Source organism: Zonotrichia albicollis, chromosome 18 (assembly GCF_047830755.1).
Source record: "Zonotrichia albicollis isolate bZonAlb1 chromosome 18, bZonAlb1.hap1, whole genome shotgun sequence".
NCBI classification, from domain to species: domain Eukaryota; kingdom Metazoa; phylum Chordata; class Aves; order Passeriformes; family Passerellidae; genus Zonotrichia; species Zonotrichia albicollis.
Window position 1 is genome coordinate 4539660 of NC_133836.1, and position 23504 is coordinate 4563163.

At 42.6% G+C, this 23504-nt stretch overlaps 1 protein-coding gene across 4 annotated transcripts in view; it reads left to right on the forward strand.

The window, feature by feature from the left end:
• The window catches only part of KIAA1671 (KIAA1671 ortholog), a 64451-nt gene that overhangs the window by 15853 nt on the left and 25094 nt on the right, over positions 1-23504 (forward strand). For 3 of the 4 annotated variants that reach the window (XM_074554496.1, XM_074554495.1, XM_014272774.3), the window contains 5 exons: positions 4623-4751; positions 5019-6639; positions 7217-7310; positions 8719-11901; positions 12634-12756. In XM_074554496.1, the coding sequence (XP_074410597.1) occupies positions 5072-6639; positions 7217-7310; positions 8719-11901; positions 12634-12756 (4968 nt within the window). In that variant the 5' untranslated portion in view covers positions 4623-4751; positions 5019-5071. Of the gene's footprint in view, positions 1-4622; positions 4752-5018; positions 6640-7216; positions 7311-8718; positions 11902-12633; positions 12757-16976; positions 17216-23504 lie in introns of those variants that run through there. The other variant, XM_005495073.4, reaches the window with a different exon arrangement.

The window sequence follows — 23504 nt, forward strand, 5'->3', positions numbered from 1 at the left end:
TTCAGCTGATTGTCCTGCTACATCAGGAATGTGATTTAAATTCATACTGACCAGTCCAGTGTATTTAACATCGAATTTTTGCTTTTCTAAATAACTATTACAGCCTCTATGGGGCCAGCTTGAATTACTGAAATTGCTGTTCTGTAACTTGTTACCATTTTAACCAATCTTTGCATCATGGAGATCAAAATACAAGGTGCAAAGTTCTCACCGTGGGACTGGGATGGCAGCACTTAATGGAAAGGGGTTGGAAATGTTGCAGCTTTTAGTGCAGCTGCATGGGGGTGAAGCTCTGGCAGGTGATGATCGTTATGCAATTGTACTGGCAGGAGCAATTAGAGATTTACAAGTGCTTGTAAATGCTGCTATTTATAGGATGGACACTTTATTTAACAAAATGCTAATCTTTTCTGCAGTGGGAGGAAATGTCAGAGTGGAGTCTTTCATCCTTGGGTTGGGACTGGACTGGAATGTCCAAAAGAGCAGCACTTAGTTCTTTTTGTACAAGAGAGCTAGAGGTTTCCAAAAGACTTGAACATGGGAAATGGAGGAAGGATATTTTGAATGTTACAATACTTTGGAATTCTAATATCAGTGGTCTGTGGGGCTTTGCAGATCTATCTGGCTTGTGAGATTTGGAATATGTAGTTTTAATTCTCAGCCTTCTAGTTTTCATTATTGAGAAGCAGAACTGAGTTACTGTGAATCTGGGAAAATATAATTTAAATGCATTTTATTAGCTGTTTTTAATTTGTGAATAAACTTAGCTAGGCAAATTAAAAACCAGAGCCATTATGAAAGTATTTTTGATAATCTCTCCCTTTAAGAGACCCTGAATGTCCTCTTAAATACTAGGGATGGATCCCACTGCAGTGAATAATAACCTGAATCAGGCTTAAACCCAAAAATAGAAAAAGCCTGCTTTTTACTGAATTAGTTTCATGATCTACTTGGTTATGAAAGTTTCAGAATAAGGTTTTTTGTGTTATTTTTGTTGCACTGTAGTAAGTTATATTCTTGTCATCACTCACACTCGTACGTGCACAGTAAGTGATAGGATCTGCTCTGTTAATTCTTACTTAATCCAATCAGCACCTCTCCAAGTGCAGGAAGCAGCAGAAGGAGGATTTCTATGGAGAACAGACAGGGATTGCTGCAGACTGACCCCAGGGCTCGGTCAGTGAGGACAGGAAGGAGAAAGGAGAGAAGAAAAATGTTTGTAAAGACTGAATCATTTTAGACAGCGGGGCAACTTTTGTAGGAGAGATGAAATAAACCTTGGTTTATGGTCATTGCTCCCAGTAGCTCCTGTGGCTTGGGGAATGCACAGAATCATGGAATCCCAGACTGGTTTGGGGTGGAAGTCTTTAGAGATCATCCAGTCCCAACCTCCCAGTCCTGGACAAAGCCATGTCTTCAGGAGCTGCTAATATATATTATACAAAATTCTTTGTGTATCTACAATAAGGGAGTAATTTTTTTATACTGGAAGCAGATTTGCTGATAAAGTTGTATATAAAGAAGAAAAACTTGATGTTTATTAGGTAATTTTCTATGGAGTATTTTTAGTGGGTATGTGCTGCTGGAGCCAGGCTTTCTGCTTGATCTCCATGTCATAAACATATTTGGTTTTGTTTTTTGTTTGTTTGGGTTTTTTAATAGCAGAGACATTTTCTTAGTGGAATTTTTATGCTTTCCACCCTTAGAGAAGACAGATGGACTTGTTTATCTGCTGTGAGGTTCAGGGCCAGATTATAGATAATTTTGCTTTGTGTCATTTAAAACATTCTTGTTTCTGAGCGAGGAAGTTGGCAACAGTCACGTGATTCACGGTGGAAAAATTATCTGCAGGCTATTGCTGTTGCCTTAATAGGCTTAAAGGAATTAGCAGTGATGTAAATAATAGTTGTGTGTGTGTGGTGGGTGGGCAAGTGCCAAAGCGAGGGCGTGTTTGGGGTGAAGCCCTTCCCAAATGATCTTCTGCAAAAATAACCTTGTGAAGTGAATAATCCAATTTTGATTTCTTACAGAGAAATTGTTGACAATTTTTGTCATGATTTTTAATTGAAAATGCAGGCAACGCCTGAGGGCATTAAGATTTGAAGGGACCTGGAGCGGTGTTTGCATTTTGCATCTCTGTGACACCCTATGGTGGCTCAGCTTGGCCCAGGAAAAATAATAAAACAATCCCAGTCACAGGTGTTTGGAAGCTGAGGAAGAGGAGCAGCAGGGAAGAGCCAGGCATGCCAGCCTTTCTGATAAAAGCAGGAGAATTTCAAGAGACACTTGAGTGCCATTTATAATTTCATTTGTGTGCTGAATGTGCCTGCCACAGCCAAGGGGAGCGTGGGCACTGCTTGGGAGGCACGGAGAGAAACAGTGCCCAGAAATGGGGATAAAGTGCCCAAAAATGGGGACAAGGTGCCCAAAAATGGGGACAAGGTGGCTTTGAGATTCTGCCACACAGGATGGTAACATGCAGGAGCAGCATGGGCAGCTCGACTGAGGTCAGGGAGGCAATGACATGATGTAGCTGATGGTGAGGGATTTACAACTGTAGTAGTACGATTACAGTAGAATTACTAAATATTAATAGCATCTGAAATCCTCCTGCAGTACAATTTACAGTTGATCTTTATAAATGCCCCAAATTTTGTACGTTGCCAACTGGACTAGAGGTATTTTATTATGAAAGAAGCAGGTTTATCTAAAACAAGATATGTTTCAAAACTGAGACACAGTGTCTAGTGTATATTACACTTGGCATTGATGGCATGATTCCTCTTTATCAAGTGTAACTGTATCAAGGAGTTTTATCATTTTCAAAATTGAGTGATTATTTTATCCACTAAATTTTTGTTATTTTTCCAGCACTTGTCTGTTTGGTGCTACGTATGTGTTGTAGGGTATCAGAATTTAAAACATGAAAACTGACTTGGGTAGATTATGTAGGGGAAAATGGAGTCCTGTAAAGCTAGAGTGCAATGAAACTGAGGAAGGGGTAAGTTTTGTGTTAGGAATATTTGCTGGAGAAGCAAGTTGTACTCTGTTACCAGGGATTAGGTCCACATTGTAAATTCACTGCCCTGCGTTCCACTGAGGATCAAGTTTTAGTCCATTTAAGAAGCTCTGTGCCCCCTTCTTCTTTTCCAGAGAAACAGGGACTACAGAATGATAGGAGAGAATTTATTCTCAGCTACTGCAGGACCGATGCTATTTTCACAGCTGAATTTTTCCCTTTGCAATGTTGCCTGTGAGCTTCAGCCTCATTCCAGCAAGTTTCCTTTTACAGCACCTCCCAAACCTTTGCATCCTTGGAATGTGAGAGCATTTTAATCGGATTTTGGTGGCGTTTCTTAGAGCAAGGAGTGGGAGAGAGGGAGGAAGATTTCATGGAGATCTGTGAGATGGTGGAAGGGGCAGCTTGATGTGGATAAGCTGATTGGGTTAGTGGCTATTTTGGAAGGAGAGGTCGTGGACTGGGGAGGAGGGGGATGGCATCAGGGATAAGTGGTTGAGACAGAACTCCAAGTGGATTGGAAGATGAAAGGGAACGGACAAGGTGAGTGGAGTTGATTCTCCTGAGAGAGGGAGCACAAGCAGGGACAAAAATAAATCCCTGCAACTTCAGTGCCAGTGTGGGCTAAGTCTGGTCAAGGGAAGCTGAAGGTGAAATAACCACTTCTCCAGACTGCAGACTCAGGAAAGCAAGATCCTGAAAATCCTGGTTGTTTTTTTTTTTTAATAATCACAAGCGTGAAGCTCTGTATTCCACGGAATCTACAAATAAATTTATTTGCATGGTAAATTCACACAAATAAAGGCTCCAGTGAGAGGAGTCCAAAACTGCCCCTTCAAAGGCTGCCCAGAAGAGACAAGAGGGTGGCAACACACATTTGGGCCCCTGGTTATGGAGTACAGTGTGAGTTTTCTAAAAATGAAGAGTATGACAGCTTTTGAAGGAAAAAAAAGAATCTAACCTTACATAGCTGCCTGCATCTGCTACGAGTTTAAATATACTTCTGTTAGGAAGGATTCAGGTTACTTCTTGTAGCTGAAATTCTAATTACTGCTGGTTTTCCCACTTCTCTGCAGTAAGAATATAATTAAAGCCAAAGCTGTTCTCCTGCCTTTGCTAGCGAGGTACAAAACTGCTTTGTCATGGTAAAAGTTCCATTTTGATGGAAAATCAGCCGTTTGCAGGTCAGCTGCTCAGGTAGCACTTCACAGACTGCTGCCCCAGAAAAGAGCTTTACAATAGAAAGTAAATTACAGTAATTGAGATTACAGTAATGCAAAGCTCTGTGTTTAACCAGTGATTGACAGCAGTTGAATATGCAAACAGTCTTACCTGAATGTGGTTTTAACAGCTCGGATTTGGTGTGTCTGTTGTGCTGAGTTATTCTCCCTTCACCTTTCAGTTACACCTTTAATTGGTAATTTCTTGTTGATTTTTTAATGGCTGTTTGAAAAATAAACATTCTTCTGCTTTTTACAGTTGCACGAGGTCACTTTTGCTTGGGAACCAGCTTTTTCTCCTTAGAATGCTCTGGATTTTTGTCCCACCTGGCATTGTCTGGGTATGTGCCACACCTGAATTGGATTATTTTGTTTATTTGCAGGTGAGGTCTGGGCAGTGTCTCTGGAGTGATCACATTCCCTGTCCTTAATGTGCCCTTGGTGACGAAGTTTTTGTTGTCACTATGAGAAAGAATTCAGGCCCTATGGATTGGTTGCAGCAGGAAATTATGGTAAGTGGAAGCGTGGAAATTTGTAGGATATGTTTATTTCCATTGTATTTGGTTGTTGGGCCAAGTCAGTAAATAATGGTGTTTCTTGCTTTTTAGAGAAGGAACACTATGTCTTTCAGTGTGATAAACTCTGTGATCAGCATATCTGAAAGGCACCTTAATCTGAGTTTGCTTCCTTGTGAATTTATGTGAGAATGATGTTATTTGATGTTCATGCTGACTCTACATCAATACTTGCATTTTTCTCCTTTTTTTTTTTTTTTGCAGATTCTTTTTCCTTGCTGGTGTTTTTCACTTCTGTTGAATGTGTAATTCCAGCTATGGCAACAAGAGTAGAAATAAATTCTACTTTGGCGTCTTTGACGGCGGTCCCTGACCTAGCTGAGCTCAGGGCTGAGGAGAAGGCACAGCGTGTGTATGTCAGTGTGCTTTCAGATGCCAGCAACAAGGCAAAGGAGGCCTCAGCATCCCTGACTCTGGAAGAGAACAAGAAATTTGGCAATTCCTTGAGATCTGCAACCATGCCCTCGCTGGGATCAAGGCCCAGACTTTTCCCAAAGCCTTTTTGTAAAGAGAAATCCTCGGATACTTTTGCAAACGTCAAACCGCCCGTCCCAGCGTTCAGATCCAGCAGCATGGTGAGGAAGGCCACTGAGGAAACGTCCTCTGTGAAGGTGTTGAGTGGGAATGTCCCTCCCTTAGTGGACCAGAAAGCCATTGACACTGAAAATCCGGCTGGCAGTGACATGGTGACAAATGTGACTTTCTACACAGGGCCCAGTGCCAACACAGTCATTCTGTTTGAGCCAGGGGGCCCCGAGCAGACCAAGGTGCAGGAGAAAAGGGCTCAGGAGCGCAGGGGATTCACTGCTCTGCAGAGCAAGGACCTGCAGGGCTCTGTGAAACCAGCAGAGCCTCCCAGGAATCCTGATGGAGCTCTCCATAGGCACATGTCATTTTCCTCCAGTCTCAGACCTGAATCCTGGAACTCCTTGAAAACCAGTGAAAAGAAAGATGCTCGTGAAGTTCATCCAGGGGAGAAGAACAATGATGATGCAAATAAGCTCAACAATAAAGTTGATTTTTCTGTGGATGTCCAGCAAAGGGCAAAGCATAGACCAGTGTCTGCTATTTTTCTGGAATCATTACGAGATCAAAAGCATCACGCTGTGGAAACTTCTGAGGAAAAATCTCCTACAGAGAAATCTGGAGTTAGAAAACCAAGGCCTTTGTCCATGGACCTGACAGCTAAATTTGAACATAAAGATCTTTCTTCTTGCAAAAAGGCTGGTTCATCCCATGAAAGCAAGGAGAATGTATCCGTAATTGCTTTTACTGATGTGGGTAGTCATGATCAGTCTGAAACGGGGCCAAAACACGAAGAAACTGAATTGAATAAAAGCAGTTCTTCTAAAACAAATCTGAAATGCAGTAGTCAGGACATTGGCATCCTGAATAATGGGAAATACACATGGGAAACTAAACTTAAATCGAAAAGTGAACAAACTGAGACAAAACCAGAAATAATTATTAACTTGCATGGTCCTGAAAGAAGCCCTGAAACAACCAGTGAAAACAGAACTAATAAAGGGGGGAAAAGAGCAGATCAGAAGGAAACATACACGTTCGTGGGCTGTGAGAGTCCTGCAGCTTCCTCAGAAAAAGAGAATAATATCTTAAGAGGTAGTGTTAAAAAACACATCAGTTTGTTTACTTCAGAAAATCCCAGTGCCACAGTGGATCCAGAGCTTCTCCCAGAGAAGGAGAACAGGTGTGTGACCATCCAGCAGAGGATCAAGGAGCTGACAACAGAAAATCCTGAGGTTAAGGGAGGAAATCTGCGCCGCTCGCTGCAGTCACGGCCGCTCTCTGCAGACTTAACCAAGATGTAGGTTACAGAGAAATTCTCTTTAATCCTCTTGGCTTCTTGTTGTTCAGTAAAACTTGCTCTCTCAGTCCAGTAAAAAAACCTTGATCATTTTGTTTCCACTTAATGTGATTTTTTAAGTATTATTCTTAAGCTCCTTTCCTGCCTTTTTTAATCCGAAAAAGAGAAAATTAAATATATTCTGACAACAGCTGAAAAAAAAGAAGCTGTCAATACTGTGACCTTTGCATGTAAGTGTAGCTGTCAATGAGAGATATTCTAGCTTGTTATGCATATCTAAATCCTCTATTATCAATTGATTATCCTCTATTATAAATCCTCTATTATCAATTAAGATGCTTAATTAACAGTACTATTTATATTAACAATAATATTGTTGTATTAATAGTAATAATTAATATATTAATATTTTGGGAATTCTTGTGGTCTAGATACAATTTAACCACCAAATACAGTAATTTACTATAAAATAGTGATACTTCTCTTTTAGGAAATGTAATTTGATGGATAATTTCTACCAGCCTGCTTTGGTAGGAAGCCACCCTGCTCATTGACCAACACCAATCCTTTGTTTTAGGTTTTCAAGTCCAGCATCAGGGGGTGAATCAAAGCCTGAGAAACCTGGGGAGGCTGGAGCTGACTCGATCCATGACCTGCAGGAAAATCCAAAAGTAAGGAACTGGCAGCAGCTGGCTCTGCAAGGTCCTGTTGTGTGTGGCTTTATCAACCAGTGGCTTTTTAATGGGTATGGAGATTATTAGGGCTGACACAACCCCAGTGGATTTGCTGGTGTGAGTTTGTCTTTAGGATGTGCAGAGAAAAGTTCAGGGGTGTTGTGTCAGTTGAGTTTGTGCAACTCTGTGTGCACACTGCTCAGTTTTGGAGTTGTAGAGAGGGAAGAATATTTTGTGCTCTGTTTTTAAGGGATTTCTGATCCATGAAACCCCAGTGAACTGCCTGTGGCTGTGGTGGGTTTGTGCTACAGTGATTATTCTTTATTTTCTCCAAGCAGAGCATTAAGATTGTGCTTTCCTGCATTCATTTCCCAGCTCCTGATAAATCCCAGCCTGGACCTTGGTCAGGCTCCTCAACAACATTTACCTGAGCAGTTTAGACAATAAAGTGTTCCAGGGAAAATGGGAATTTGCTGTGGAAGCTTTGGGCTCTCTCTGTTTCTAAGCAACACTTCAGTGTTGCAAAACAGAATTTCTCTGGTGACAGTTCTTGGTAGAGGAGATTTAATGTAGTTTGAGGGTATTTGTAATGAGTTCTTATGGCTTTTTTCCTGTCCAAGATAGGAATATGTGGTAAGGAAAAGCTACAGGTGCAAAGTTTCTGTAGTTTAGTGTTATTTTCAAGGAGAGCAATTTGTTTTAAAAGGAAAATCTTTCATTAATGGAAGTGCTGTTTTCAAAATATGACAGTAAAGTAGGATTAAAGAAATTCCCTGAAGAATATAGTTCAGACTTTAAAATCTTCATTTATAAATACATTTAATGTTAATTTTCTGATGTTATTTAGTTTTTTTTTTTTAAGACAATCTTAAGTCAACTCTTGAGGGAGTTTAAACTTTAAATTTTAAGACTTGAATAAAAGATTGAACTCCTGTAAGACCTCTAGTGTTCTGGTTCCCTTTATTATTTACATGCTGTGCTTTTTCAGCAAGTGCTATTAAAAATACCATCCTTTAGGATGTTGTTTGTATTTCCTGTGAGTAGATAATAGTGAAGGATTGGTAATAAATATTAATTTCCATCTTTCCTTTTTTACTTCGGCTCATCTTAACATTTCTCATAGATGAGCATCTCCAGCTCCATCATATTTACTCAGATCTTCATGTTCCTTGCATTTTGACCATATTGCTGGTTATTAGTGAGATAATTCTGTTAAAATCAAGATTCAGGAGCTGGAGCTACACGTTCCCTTAGGTTACCTTGGTCTCAGTGGAGTTTGTGTTCAGAGAATGTGGATGTGTTGACTTGTGCAAGCTCTGTTGCACAAAGTAGGTGCAAGTAAGTTTTAAAATAAATGTTATTTTTAAAATAAACTGAAGATAACTGTTGGATTTTTTTGTTCCAGAGCAAGGAGCTGAAGCTCAGCCATGGCACAGATGTCACCGAGGCGTTTGCTCCTGGGAAGCCTTGGAAATCCCGTCAGGTTTTAAAGATAACCAATAAACCTGATCAGCTGGAGAGGAAAGGGAGCTTCCTGGGAGATGGTCAGCATTTCTCACAGCAGACTGAGAGTACTGTCTCATTCACAAGCAGCTTTGAAAAGAAATTAAATCCAGCTCTTCTGGAAAAGCCCTTCATTAAAACTGTCAGGGCCACCCTGTTTGAGCACAATGTGCAGAAGCACAGCGTTGTGGCTGAGCATTCTGATCCTGCACCAAAAAGGAACCAAGAACCTGAGGCAAAGCAGGACCTGGGGCTTTCAGGGCACAGCAGACGCTCGTGGATGGGAGAAGGGGAGGAAAGCACCACTGCAAAGGAGCATCACAAGCAGCCTGATCCATCAAAACATCCAGCACATGTCGAGAAAAGTCCAAAACCAGCTTCTTCAAGTGAAGACAAGAAAATGAATCCAGGAATTGTCTTAGAAAAATCTTTGGTTGAGAAGAGTGAAAAACCTGCTCCCAAAATTACAGAAGATTCTCAAATTTACCAAAGAATAGAGCCCAGGTATGAAATCTTTCAGACTTGTGGTGAAAGGGCTCTTAGTGAAGTCATCACAATGGCTCCTGAGAAAAAGGCCATGACACTCAGAACTAGAAAGTCATCTGTGAAAGAGAATAAAACTGATGAGGATGTTGTACCTACAGGGCAGTCTGTTAAGACAAGTAGTCACACTCTTTACTTGAAAGAAGATAATGTTACTTCAGAAGCCAGAGAGGCAAAAGTTCTTACAAGCAAGGTTGTGTTGAGAGAACCTGCTGGTTTTCTCTCCAGTGAATGCACTTTACCTGAACAGAAAAGAGACTCTGATAAAACTGATCCTGAGCCACTGTTCATAGCTGAGAAAACACCTTATTCCACAAACAAAAGTAAAGGTTTGGGAATGAGTGAGAAAGTCAGCAAGCTACATGCTGAAATTAAAGGTGATAAGAGTGAAGTGTCTTCTGTAGATAAATCAGAGAGGATTAATGTTGTGAAATGCTCTTCTGAGAAAAGGAGTTTCAGGGCAGGTGGGACAGACATCCATGAATTCCGAACCAACTTGGATCGTGATGTGACTTCCACAAGTGTCAATAAACACGGGGCTCAGGCTTCAGTGCTGGCAAGTGGGCAATATTTTAAATCTTCCAGTAGCCACCCCCCTGATACAAAAGGACTGAATGTTACTAAAGAGGAATCTGGGCCCTTTGGGTTGAGGAAAAGTCTGGACTTCAACTGCAAAGAGCAAGACTTCAACTTGGCTTGTACAGCTCCTGAAAACAACGAGAAACTCCGAGGAGCAGATCCAGAAGAGAAAGTCAGGAGAAGCAGAAGTAGCGTTTCTGACTTGAAGATTTCTGAAAGGTGGAGGAGGAGGACCTTGCCTCAGGAGTCACTCAAGGTGGAAGAAGTTGTGTGGCTTAATCCTGAAAATATCAAGAAGCTGAGCCGGACAGATTCATTGCAATTGAATGAAAATTTATTGAAAAAGAGAAGCAAAAATATCAAAGATGGGGTGGAGGGGAGTGAGGCTAACCAAGCTGTTCTTGGCGCTCCTGATGATTACACAAAACATCAGAGTTCTGTCTTTGAGCCAAAGGCAACTTATTTTGCAGTGACTTATCAGATTCCTGGTATCAAAAAAGAGAAAAGCTTTGTTGGTGCTCCCAGTGCAAGTGAAATTAATACGGTTTCTGGTTCAAATGAGGCAGCAGCAATTAATCTGGACCCTGTTTTTCCTGGAAGGTCCAAACCTTTATTGCAGCAACCAAATAAAAATGTGACAAGTTCAACTTGTAGAGAAGACTCCTGGGAAGCACGTATTAGCAAGGATTGGGTCAAAGAAGATGAAAAAGATGCCGTTTTCTCCAAAAATGTTGCATTTGGTAATTTTCATGTGTCTAGGAAAGATAACCAACAGCATCACGAAAAAGGTCTGGATCATTCTAAAGAGAAAATTATAGATGTTGATGCTTTGCTGTTAAAACCGGATCAACAGGCTGATCTCAAGAGTGGCAGAAGGAAAATCTCCTCTTACCACGAGCCCCGGTCCCCGCCACGTTCTGCACAGGTGTGTAAGGACAGTGAGCTGGGCCACCAGAAAAGGAGTGACAATAATTCTGATCTGCCTGGAAGGAAGGCTGAGGATGGGTACAGATCCCAAATTCTCGATATTGACGCGCTTATGGCAGAATATAAAGAAGAATCAGCAAAGGCCGGTAAAGTTCAGGAGAAGTTTTCTGAGGATCTCGGCTCACTGAGTTGGGAGAGATCAAAGAACAAAAGAAATGTGTCGGAGAGAATGACTCTTACCTACAGCTGGAACGAGTGGAAGAGTGGATCAGACCACTATTCAGTTAATAACAAACCAGGTGAACGTGCAGAAGAGCAGCACAGGCCGGAGAAACTAATCCTAAATGAGAAGAGCAAAGAGAAACTGGAACTGCGGAGCCCTGAATTTGATAAGCAGAAGTCCAAAGACAGAAAGGTCAGCCCTCCTTACTGGGGAAACCCCAGCAGCATTTTCCCAGAGAAGTTTGTAAATTCACCTGTGGAATTTGCTAGGAAGAAAACTTTCATTGTTGATGAGGATGAGGAAGTGACCTTGACCTCCAGAAACCAGGGTGCAAAATTTGTAATTGAAAAGGTACAGCCCATAAATCTAGTGAGTACAGAGCAGAGGCTGGAAGTCAATCTGGCCTCCAAGCTGTCCCTAAAGGCTGATGATGGGCTCTTGCAGAAGAAGTTGGTGACAAAAGAACAATTCATGGAGGTGTCTCCAGAGGGCGATTGGAGCAAAAACATCGTGAGGAGCTCTACACTGAGAAGCAAAGACAGCTCAAGTAAAATGTGTGAGGGTGACTCTTTTAAAAGTAGGGCAGATTGGAAGGGGTACATGTCTGGGTTTGGGACTGTCCCCGCGGATCTCAGGCGATCCTACTCGGAAAAATGCCGCCAAGGGAGGGACAGCCTGCCCCTCATGCAGGATCTGAGGGCAAGGAAGGACCTGCATCGCTCCAGGCCAAGCTTCCCCTTGGAAAATGTGGATAACTCGTGGAAACACAAGGTGGCAGCTCAGTCAGAGCCATTCTTCCATGAGGATAAAAAGGTATTTTCAAATGGTAGCCAAGTGTGTCATGTAGCTGTAACTGAACTTATCTTTATTAAGGGTTTTGTCGTGTCCTTGCAGCACTTCTCAGCACTGCAGCAAGGCAGCAAATCCAGACTTTTCACTGGAGTTCATTTCTTTTCGGGTTCTCTTTTCTTGAGCAATGGCAATTGCACTAGATGACCTCATTGCTTCAAGTCTAGAAATACTTATTGGTGTTTTTGTGGAGAGCTTGAAAAAGCTTTAAAAAGTGTGCTTATTAGTTTTGTAATGCTGTGAACCTGGGAGGTCAAATTGTTAACTGCAATTTTATATTTACTTGAAAAGAAGTAAGTTGTCAGCAGTGATCTTTTTGGACCTCTCTTTGTTTTTTGTCTTTATCTGAAGGAAGCAAATTTTATTTTTATTTTTCCTGGGTGAATGGCCTCCATTTGTCTGTGAAACTCCACTGCTTTCCTGACTTTGGTGAGAGGCAAGAGATTCCCTTCACACAGTGACATGTGAATGAAATCCAGAGGTTGAATTTGGTTGAAAAAGACCTTAATGGTCCTATAATTTTATGATTAAAGTGTCAGATGTTCATGGCTATAATGTTTTTCCATTTTGTGTTTTCAGCTTTGAGTTTCCTCTGGTTTTGGTTTTTTTTTTTCCCAAAAGGCATTTTTTATATATATAATATATGTATGTGCATATGCATGTATACTTAATCACATTCATAACTGTGTTTTACAGGCTCCCAGGAAAGAGTGGAGCAAGCAGAGCTCAGACAAAACAGAGGGAACAGACTTTTCCTCAGTGTCTGCACAGAGGAGCCACCACAGTTTCTACAAGGAGAGGAGATCAGATTTTGGTTTGGTATGTGACCCTGGAGGAGGGTTTGGGGTGGATCAGGGAGCTGCAGCTCTGTTTTCCTTTTTGCAAAGGGCTGTGCTAGAAGGATGTGTCTGCCAAGCAGAGGAGCATTTGCTGGGGGTTGAACTGGTGAGGCTCCACTCCCTGGGATCCCACCCCAGTGCTCCCTGCCAGAGCTTCCAACACCAAACCTCAGCCTTGCAGCTTGTTCAGTTTGCTTTCTGAGTGAGGAATTTTCATCCTGAACTCAAGATGGCTCTAGAGCATTACGGTTTTTGTTGTTTTCTCAGCTTGTGCAGACAAATAGAACTGTGTGTCTGAGAAATGATGGGTTTAATTGTCTTTCTGTCAGCAGCACACAGAGAAGTGTTTCTGGGAAAGATCACAGCTGACATTTTGGGGTGGTTTGATTTGTCTCTAACACACAAATTGTTGAGGTGAATTCCTGCTTGATATTGTTGGGTGCTGTTCTCCTCAGTCTCAGAAAAATATCCTGACTTTTAGCCCTCAGAGAAGTTTTATGTTGTGAAATAGCATCCTACATCCAGCTGTTGTTCTGAATTACGAAACAAAGGTCTGGATGTTCCAAAAGATGGGCAATTAATGAAATATCAACGTTTCCTGAGGGAAGTAAAGGATTTGGAAAGTGGAGACTGAAGGATTTGGAAAGTGGAGACTGAAGGATGTGGTCCCAAGATCACACCTCCCCCTGTCCTGTCTCTGCCAGCACACTCTGCAGTCAGGTGCTGCACTGCCCTGTTCTGCCATGGCTCACTCTGGTCTTTGCAGCTCTTTAGCAGAAAACACACAAAAATATAGAAAAATAAAAGAAAATGGTTTCTTTCCTTCTAGCAAAGAAAAAGGGACCACCTAAACCTATAAGGATTTTATAAACAAATTTCTTAATTGGAGTTTTGAAAGTAGGCTCAGATTGTTTTTCAGTTCTGGTCTTTAGGCTTCATGGATGGTATCCAAGGGCTGATGTCCCTTTTTCTTTCCCATTCTTAGCATGGTTCATCTTGGGGAATTTGGGTTATTGACAGAATGGGCATTTATCCAACCCCTAAAAGTTATGTGCTATCAGCTTATAGTGCAAATATATAAAGGTGGTGTTAGCCAGGTAGGAAAAGTGGGACAGAAGTAGTGCTGGGATAACTGAACTGTACTCAGATAAATACAGCTGTTGTTCTCCAACTTCATTGTTTATTGGGAGGTTACTCAGGATAATCCTTCAGCTTCACCAAATGTAGCCTGAGACAGGAAGGGAAGGTTGGAAAGGGAGACTCAGCTCCATGAAAAGAGAAAGCTGACCTGTGTGGAATTCAGGAGGATCCGAGTGCTTTGCTCCTTTGTGTTGCTTTGGAAAGGTTCCTCGGGCTGGGATTGTGCAGTGCTGGGGAGCCAAAGGGCAGCCTGCTCCTCCTGGGTGTAATGTGTGAGTGAGTGCATGGAAGGGGCTTTGACTTGCATTTGGGAGGTGGAAAACACCACACTGATCTTTTCCAAAGCCTCACAGAGGTACTGCAGAGGATTATGTAAAACCAAACCGTTTCTTCTGCACCAAGGTTATGCCTTTGTTTTCCTTGGAGAACACAGAGATTTTGGGTGCGGAGCTGCAGTTCCCAGTTCTGTCAGCACGTTCCAACACTCCCCTCTGCTGGAGACACATCCGAGCTGTGTGAGCTGGACAGACACGAGGGGTCAGGAAAGAGCCACGGGAGCCACAGTTAAATCCCCTATTTCCCCAGAATCCCAACAGAGTCTATTTCCCTTGAAAGGGGGATTAGATGGAAATGTGGCATCCTGCTGCTGTTTGCTTTGAGCAGTTTCTGGTCCATGTAGTTGGGAAGTTACTTATTTTTCCTTGTGGTTTACTGACAGAATATATTCTCCAGTCCATATTGCTGGTCAGTGAGGGTATACTGGTATTGGTCTGGTGAGACTGAGTGCTCAAAGTGACAAGTCTCGTTGTAGAATAAACAATTCTTTTTGGTTCACATTCACCACTAAAGCAGTGAAGAACTGATATTGATAGCCTTTTATATTTGCCAAATGAGTTTGCAAGAATCAATTTGTTGCATTATTCCATATCTGTCTGTGAGATAGTAAACAGCTGTTTGAATAGCATTTTCCAGGACAGCTGATGAGCTAGGTTCTTATGGATAAACACAATTCCAAATGGAAGCAAGGTTCAGTAGTATAATTTACCTCTGGAGAGGTCATTTCTTTGTGATTATATTCCAGAGAATCTGCTTGCAATTAGGCTTTTAGAACATTACATAGGATGACTTTGAAATCAACCGTTGCAAAATACAAGTGGTAATATGGGATTGGTGTTTGAAATTGCACGGGGTGACACTTTGGAGATTTAACACTCATCTAGATCACACTGTTCAGCTATTTTAAGTTTGTATTGATTAAAAAACAAAGGAAGGCTTTTATAAAGATTTTAGCATCACTGCTAGACTGTTGTCATCTGTGGTTTTACTATGGCTGTACTTCCCTCTCTTTCAGCCCTGCTGCAGCACAGAGTAGGTATAAAAATTAAGTTCTGTGCTTTGGACAGTGAGGGATTTCTCTCACTGGTTCAGCTGCAAATCTCAGAGCCTGGGCCTTGTAGGGATCTGTTCCTTTCGACCTGGAATGCAGGTGAAGGGACAGGTTGTGAGCCCTGAGCAATCAAACCCTCTCTGGGCTGGTACCTGTGGTTGGATGTGGGGCTGTTCCCTCTCAGTGTCCCACCTGCCCATCCAGGGGCAGCCACAGAGCTCAGGAGGTGTTTCCATAAATTGTGTGATGCCATCAGAGCTGACGTTCAGTCACAAGCCCGGATTCCTGATTGAGTCATCCAGGCTGATAACAGTGTTGGGAATGAAAACCTGAGGAATGTGTGCTGGGACTCATCCTCCAAATAAAGGAACTGCATTTGTGCTGTGGGGCTGGAGGAATTGTACCTTCAGATGGAGATGGAGCAGTTTTAGTGCTGCTTTGGGGAGTTAGAACAGAGCATTGCTACTAGAACTGGTGTAGGAGTTATTTTGAAGTCTTTCAACATATTATTTATTTATTTTATATTAAAGTCTGGGTTTTTTTGTCATTTAGGGAGGAAAATCTCCCTAATGGTCTCCATAGAAAGATGCATTTATATGAAACTGAGATGTGTGGGTGGAGAAGGATTTGTTGAAGAAAATCATGAGCTGACTCCTAAAATATCTTGGAAATGAAGTGCAAGGGAGAGAAGATAAATATTTTATAAACATGTGCAGATGAATTTATGGTTTGGCTTGTCACAGTTCACCAGTTGTTTTCAGTTCTGCCCATGACAGGTCTGTCTCCTGCCCACTGAAAACCACACCTTCTCTTTTTCTGCATTTGGTAAAGCCTCTGATACTGGAGCTTTGCTCCTTCTGAACCCCATCTTGAGTTGTTCTGCTACCCCAAAAACTGACACAACCTGGAAGAAAATCAAAATACTTTGGTTGAACTCTACAGGAATTCATAGGTGATGATTGGAAAAGTGAGAGGTAGTTTCCTTGAAGTATCAAAATTTCAGTGAGCATCTTGGAGGCTGTTTGGTGTCCTCTCAGCCTTGTCCCTCCCTGGGAAGGGTGAGAGCTGGAGCAGTGCTGGGAGGGGACAGGCTGCCCTCCTTGGATAGGCTCCTGTCACTTATCTTTCCCTTTCCTATCAAAAAAGGGATGTAAGTAAAAATGAAACAGTGTTACAATTCCCATTTTTGCTCTTCACAAACCACCCACTGCTGATGTCCAACAACTCCACCACTCCCTATTTTAGACCCAGCCCGAGGAGGACGACCCGGGGGTGGGTAAAGCTCTGCCTGGGCTTTCTTCCTTTTTTGGCAGTTTTCGTTCCCTGGGAACATTCCAGGGCTGTATAAAAAGTTACTTGGTTGTGTCTATTTCTTCTCCTTCACAAAAGACATTTTTATATTGAAAGAACATAAAAACAGCAGCTCCTCTTGTTACATGTGTGGGTTTTTGTCTTTTCCCGTGCATCACCCAAAACAAGGTCAGCGAGCGACCCCGCCGCCGTTCAGAGCGTTTCGTAACTGAGGGGTTTTAGAGCTTCTCTTTCCTCCTGCAGGGCCTTTGCTGCAAAACCCAAAGTCCTGTCACTAATTCCACTCCAGATTACGGAGCTGGGAGCAGTGGGCTGCTCAATAACAAGTGGTTAAGTCACGTGCTGTGTGCGACTGCTCAGCGACTGCTCCTGAGGAGCCCCAGCTCCTGGTGGTGGTGGTGACGTGGGGCCAGACACACTCAGAACATTATTACATTATTCATGCTGCTTTTAATTGCTCCACTCTGCTTTTAACTGGTGCTGGAGGCGGGGAGAGCCCGGGAGCTGCCTGCAACAGGGATGGGTTGGCGTTAACTCGGAGCTGTGGAAAATGGAGTATTATTACTGTCCACGTCTGCTGAAGTTCCTGCAGTATCTGTGGGTAAGTGTGCTCCCAGAGCCGGCTGTTTCCACTCTTTTCAGAAATCCTGGGAGTGCTCCTATGTGCTGGAGCTTTCCTCAGCAGTTCCTTTTTGAGTACTAACATGAAACTCAGGATTTATTTTGGGTGAGAAAGGCTGTTTTATTTCTAATACTCAAAACTGTCTACTACCTGAATGTGCCTTGGAAAACCCTTACAGGAATCAACGTTTCTTCCTTGTTTATGCAGAACCATGGGAGTTGTGGTTTAGTTTAGGTGTGTGTTAGGAATATTCATCCCTCTTTGTGTATAAGCTCTGCCTGGCTCTGGGGTTGCTGCCCCAGAACCCTCCTGCCCTGCTGCTGGTACAGGCACTGCTATTCCAGGAAAACAGCTTTAGGAATGTGTCATTTTACAGTTCCTTTCTTGTTTTTCATTTGACTCTTCATGGCTTTCGATGTCTCAGTGAGCACTTCCTCTTCCAACACTCCTCAGAGCTGTCTGTCACGAAAAGCTCTTTTTAGCAGGCTCTGACTGTGGTGCCCTGCCAGCTTTGCACAGGGGCTGCTGTGTGTCTGAAACTTTCACATTTATAAAACATGAATTTGAGCTGAAAAGCCTTTATGAATAAATACTGTACTGCTTTGAACTAATTAATGTTTTAATTTCTCCTGTACTCATCAAAGATCAGGTTTCATTTGCTTGTTGTAGTTTTCATTGATCTTCATTTTTTCAGCTGTCAATTCAGCGCGTGATCAGCACCAAACCTTTTCATGTTAGCTGTTTGCTGCTGTGTTTTAAAACTGTAGCAAAGAGTTTCCTTCTCTCATTTTGAGTTTTGCAATCCTTGCCTGTATGTCCTTTTATCAGCTGTGAGGTGAGATTGCCCGCTGTGAATTTCTTGTAGCTGGGAGGGAAAATTGTGCTTGAAGAACTGGGGATTTTATTGAAAACTGTTTCCTTCTGGAGACTGTAGTAGCATAGAACATGAAAGTGCTTGGACATTAATTCATTTTTTTTTATTTGACCAGATGTATTTTTAAGAGAAAAGCTCCCTTTAAATTGCAAACTAAAAAATTAGTCATAAGTGTGAGGATAGGGTGGATGTTTTTCATGGTTTGTCAGTGTGAGAAATGTCAAAGAGCTCTGTCCCTGCGCTTGCTCTGACATGGGATTTTCCAAAAGGCCAGGGGAAAAATCCCAAACCAACCCAAACTTCAGTCCAGAAGGTGCCTGGAATGGTGGGCTCCAGTATTGTGCAGTTCTAGGCTGTAACAGAACAGAATGTTGTATTTTCTGGGTGTATATTCTCTTTTAGGGGCCCTGGAGCATTCCTTACTCACTTTCATTCATGCACACTTCCTGATTTACTGCAAGAAAATATTAGAATGACAACTCTGATATTCATGCTGTTAAAAAAAGAAATTTAAGGGACATGCAGAATTGTGCCTTCTGTCACTTTCTGTTCTGCTGTTGCAGCTGGAGGCTACCGAGGAGATACTTATCTGTTCTCTCTACTTACAGTCAGGAGTAACCAGAGATGCTGGAGTTGGTTGTCAAGCGTTATTTAATCTGTCTTGGGGAGCTAAGATGCTTTATTCATTAGGCAGACATACCTGAAGAAGCTACAACTCTTAATTAAAAAATACTCCAACAAAAATCTGCTTTTAAAGCTGCTCTGTGGAGTTACTGTTGGGTTCCCTCTCCTGTGCTGTGTCTTTGCTTTACTCTGCAGTGGTGGAGTTGTGGGACATCACTCAGTGCCAGCTCTTTGCTAATTCCTTGCTGATTGCCCTCCTCCTGCTCTCTGGGCAGGATGTGTCTGGCTGTGACAAACTGCATTTCTGAGCACAGCAGGGTCTGTGGTCTGCCCCAGCCCGTGTGCAATGCTGTGACCACCACACATCTGTGTCCTGTGGGTGGGTGACACCTCTGGGTTTCTGAGAAATGTCTTTGTGTCCAGCAAAACATTTTTTCCCCACAGCTTGTCTACATTTGAGTATTTTCCATTGTGCATGGGGTATCCACCACCCCTGTTCCAGCTGGTGAGGAGCTCTGCTGCACTTGGTCCAGGACATCTTTAGGTCTGGCTTGCACAGGAAGCCCTGTAGGTGCAGCTCTATGGTCTTTCATCAGTCACAGGGTCAGACTGGTCATGCCAGGTGTGCAGCCACAGCTCTGGGCTTTCCTGTTCCAATGCCCTTTGCCCCTGAACCAGGGTTTTTTTGGCTTCCTGGTGGACACAACCTCTACTGAACTGCTTTGGTGGTTATTCTCAGTTGTCAGCAATTCTTGCTCTGGTTCACTGCTCACTTTTAGCTTTCTGGAATGAATGTGGTGGTGGATCTCCTGCCCATGCTTGTACCAGTCCTGATGGACTGTGGGTTTTTTTTTTCCCCAATCTGACACTTGTCATTTTTCAAACAGCAAAGAAATGCTAATCCTGAAAGCACTCAAAGCAAATGCTTGTTTTAAATAAAACGTTCCTCTGCAGCACTGTGATGGTTTAAAAAGATCTTTATTGATAGTCATGAACTGAACAATTGCAAAATCAAAAGAAAATTGGGGGTTTTAAGGAAGAAATAAGATTTAGAGTTTGTTGTGACAAGAATTTGGTTGCTGCCTTTAAAGAGTAGTTTTGATGTGTTTTGTCAGGTGACTCTGAAGGAAGCAGCAGCTGGTTAATAACCACTGTCCTGACGTGTCAGTGTGAGAGGAGGTGGGTTGGTGATGGAAGGAAACTGAAATCATTGTGTGGAGCCATGAGTGATGCTCATCCTGCTCTGAGGGGGTTATCCCTGCTCTGAGGGGTTTATCCTTGCTCTCAAGGGGGTTATCCCTGCTCTGATGGAAGGAAGGGGCTCTGTGCAGATGTGCTGTGCCTTCTTTCTCTCTGCACTTCTGGAGTGGACTGTGCTGCTCTTCCCTTGTAGGATTTGCTTTTGGTGGTGGGGATGTTTCTTCCAAAGAGTTAAAACCCCCTCCCACCCAGGTGTGAGCTGTCCTGGTGCCAGCAGGAGCAGATAGCCCAGGTTACCTCTCTGGGTAAATGATGCCCTTGCACAGGAAAATCTGGAAAGGCATTTCCCCAATTCCCAGCTGCTGCTGTAGCAGAGGAATTGTGGTGTGTGTGGCATTGCTGAGAGCAGGCAGACAGGTCAGCCTGGCTGAGGAGCCCCATTCCCAGTGGGAACACGAGGGAGTGCTGTTCCACCACGCAGTGCTGCTGGCCCACGGCCACATCCCTGCTCCCAGCCCAGGGACACGTGCTCAGGGCACAGCAGTTTGTTCTAATGAGGTGTGGCATTAAGTTTAATTTACCATAAAATGCTCACATGGAATAGCACATTCTAGGTTAGCTTGTTGCAATAAGGGTTTCATTGAGTAAGATGTAATCATTTCTAGACCTGGTCATTTTTTTTGTAGTGACTGTGTTGTTCCAGGTTCAGATAGCTGGAAGTGGAGCTGACTGTGCCTATCCTCACTCTTCTTATTTTAAATCTGGAATTGTGAATATACTTCTGAAAAAGCTCTTCCCTGTGAGGTGGTGAGGCTCTGGCACAGATTGCCCAGAAAAGCTGGGGCTGCCCCATCCCTGGAAGAGCCCAAGGCCAGGATGGACAGGGCTTGGAGCAACCTGGGATAGTGGAAGGGATGATCTTTAAGGTCCTTTCCAACCCAAACCATTCTGTAACAAGAGAATTGTTAAACCTCATTTACACACACAAAGCAGAGGTAACTTCACTGCCTCCTTCGTAATATCTTGATCTAAAGTTGTTTTGACTCAGTTCCTGCTTTCCCAAGCTGTTGTCCGTGTTGCTGATGCTGGGAGACAGCCAAGTTCCCACTATTGTTCCTGTCCCTTCAGCAGCGGTGAGCTGTTCATGCAGCCAGTGAGTGTTTACTGTGCTGAAAGGAAATGGGGATTTTAGGGAGCTGCTTGAGCACAGGGAAAATAGCAGAGGAGTCCTTTGTAGAGGACTTTCCTCAGGATACCACAGGATTTGTGCTGCAGGACACAGGTGTTCTTAAAGTGTAACTTCAGGGAAATCTGGAGCCTTGGAAAAATGTAGTGTTTGGTTTGGTGATTCATGGGGGAAAGCAGTAAATCCCTGGCGTCTGAGGGGAGGCAGAATGGATTGAGGGCTGTCCATGTCCTGGGGAATGTGAGAACATGGGGCTGTTGTGCTGGGTCTGGGAGGAGGAGGAGGAGGAGGCAGTAAGAGCTGAGAGACCTGGAAGTAAAGGAAGGTGTGTGCACTCAAGGTTATACAGCCATCTCAGATAAATCCTCTGCTCTCATCATCAAATGGGTTAAAATGGGTGAAGAAATTATTGTATTAACTTACAGCTGGTGTTTGGTCAATTTACTGCCATCAAGCAGTGCCTGATTCCACATGGAATGGTGTTGTTTAGGGAGAAGTTGGAAGAGCAGTGTTCAGACAGGCCTTGGGCAGTGTGTGATCACACCAGGAACAGCTGGAATGGGTTCAGAAGCAGCTCCTTGTTACTGATCTTTGAAGAAGGAAATCCCTTGCATAAAAAAAAAAAAGCTCTTCCTTCAGAGTGTTCTGTGAATTTTGTGAGTCAGATCTGAGCCCTCAGTAGCTGGAGATTTCCAGAGCACCCTCAGTGAGGAACACAAATGCTCTGACATCTCCTCAGGCAGGTGGTGTGGAGCAGGAGCAGCGTGTTCTGCTTTTTCTGTGCACTCCACTCACCCTGCCTGCCCTGGGAGAAAAGTTCAGCAGGGGAAGGTACTTTAGACCTTGTTCTGTGCCCAAGAAGTCTCTTTTGAAGATGTTTTGTGGTTATCTGTGCTTAACATGCCCATTGGTTGGACTGCTCCACGTTGGACTTGCCAGGAGAGCCCTGGCTCTGGCATTACTTTGTTTTCCCTCTTGGTATAAGGAGATCCTTTGCAGACATCTTCATCCTGGATTTTTGTTTGTACAAATTAAAAACAACCTGTAACCATCCATCTTTTGCTTGGCTTTATTCCTTTGGACATAAACAAATGTAAAGAAAATTGTTTTAGTCCTTTGCAGTGCTGTAGGAATTTCCTGTTTCTGTTTTTTCAGTTTTTCCTTCTCCATTGAGCTAGAAGGGAAGTGCTGCAGGATTATGGACATGGGCATGCAAACAACATCGTGTATTTTTAGCTGGTTTCCTCAGCTTTAACATTGATAGCTTTGTTTTACACTGAAACAATTCAGGGCACAAAAGCTGTGTATGTTCAGGATGTTTAACTGGGCTTTGCTTAGGTTCAAGAGAAACCCAGTTTGGGGGACAAAAGAATTGGCATTTTCTGAAATACTGTTGTGCTTTAGTTGTTGCAATTATGACTGGTAGTTGCATTTGAATTGTTTAAAAACTTGGAGTAAAAATTTTATTTCACAGTTACCCTTATTTACAGATTCTTATTTGCTTATTAATTTGAAATAATGTCATGCTACTGCAGAAGTGCAAGAGAATCCTGGGCAGAGAAAGGATGGTTGACTTTCTGATTACAAATAAAATGGGAAAGTTCATTTTTTTGCTGATCCCATCAAGGATCACCATGGAAGTAGAATGGAAAAATTACTCTGGCAGGTATAAACAAGTATGTGGAGCATTTATTCAGTCATGAAAACTATTAATGTTTTCTTTATCACAAGGGTACTTCTGTAAGGAAAACAAGGAATGCAGATTTAATTTTTTTTTAATTTTTCATTTCTGTTTAAAAAAATTACTTTTTAAAGTAGCCATTGATGGGGCTCTTCTATGAAATGATTTTGCACCTTTCTTTAAAAACCTCTCATATCAATGTGTGCTTGTGTAAACTTTCCCAGTATTGATGCAGAATCTGTTGCTTTCACAGTCTCTCCTTATTCACTGGTTTGTGAGGCCTCTGGGGGCTTTTAAAACTACCTAGCAGAAGGAAAAAATATGGAATTTCAGCCTCTTGTAGATGGTATGTGCAAGGGGAACACCCTTATTGCCAAGGTGTCTCTGCAAGTTGTCCAAGATTGTGAATAACCATTAATTAGAGCTGTAGCTATGAGCGTAACTTGGTTAATTTCAGTAGAAAACGAAAGTAGGAATCAAAACCAAATATTTGGTGTAAATATTGAGATACCTGGGGTTTCAGGTTACAAAAGAGATTTCTCTGTATGGACACTGTCCAAAGTCCTTGTGTTAAAACACTCCACCATTCCACTCTTTTTCCTTTCTCTTGGTTTATTTCCCTTTTTCTTTTGGCTGTGGAGTAACTGCCCACAGGTGAGGCTGTTTGGGCATCTCAGTGAATTGCATTTTTATATCACCATGA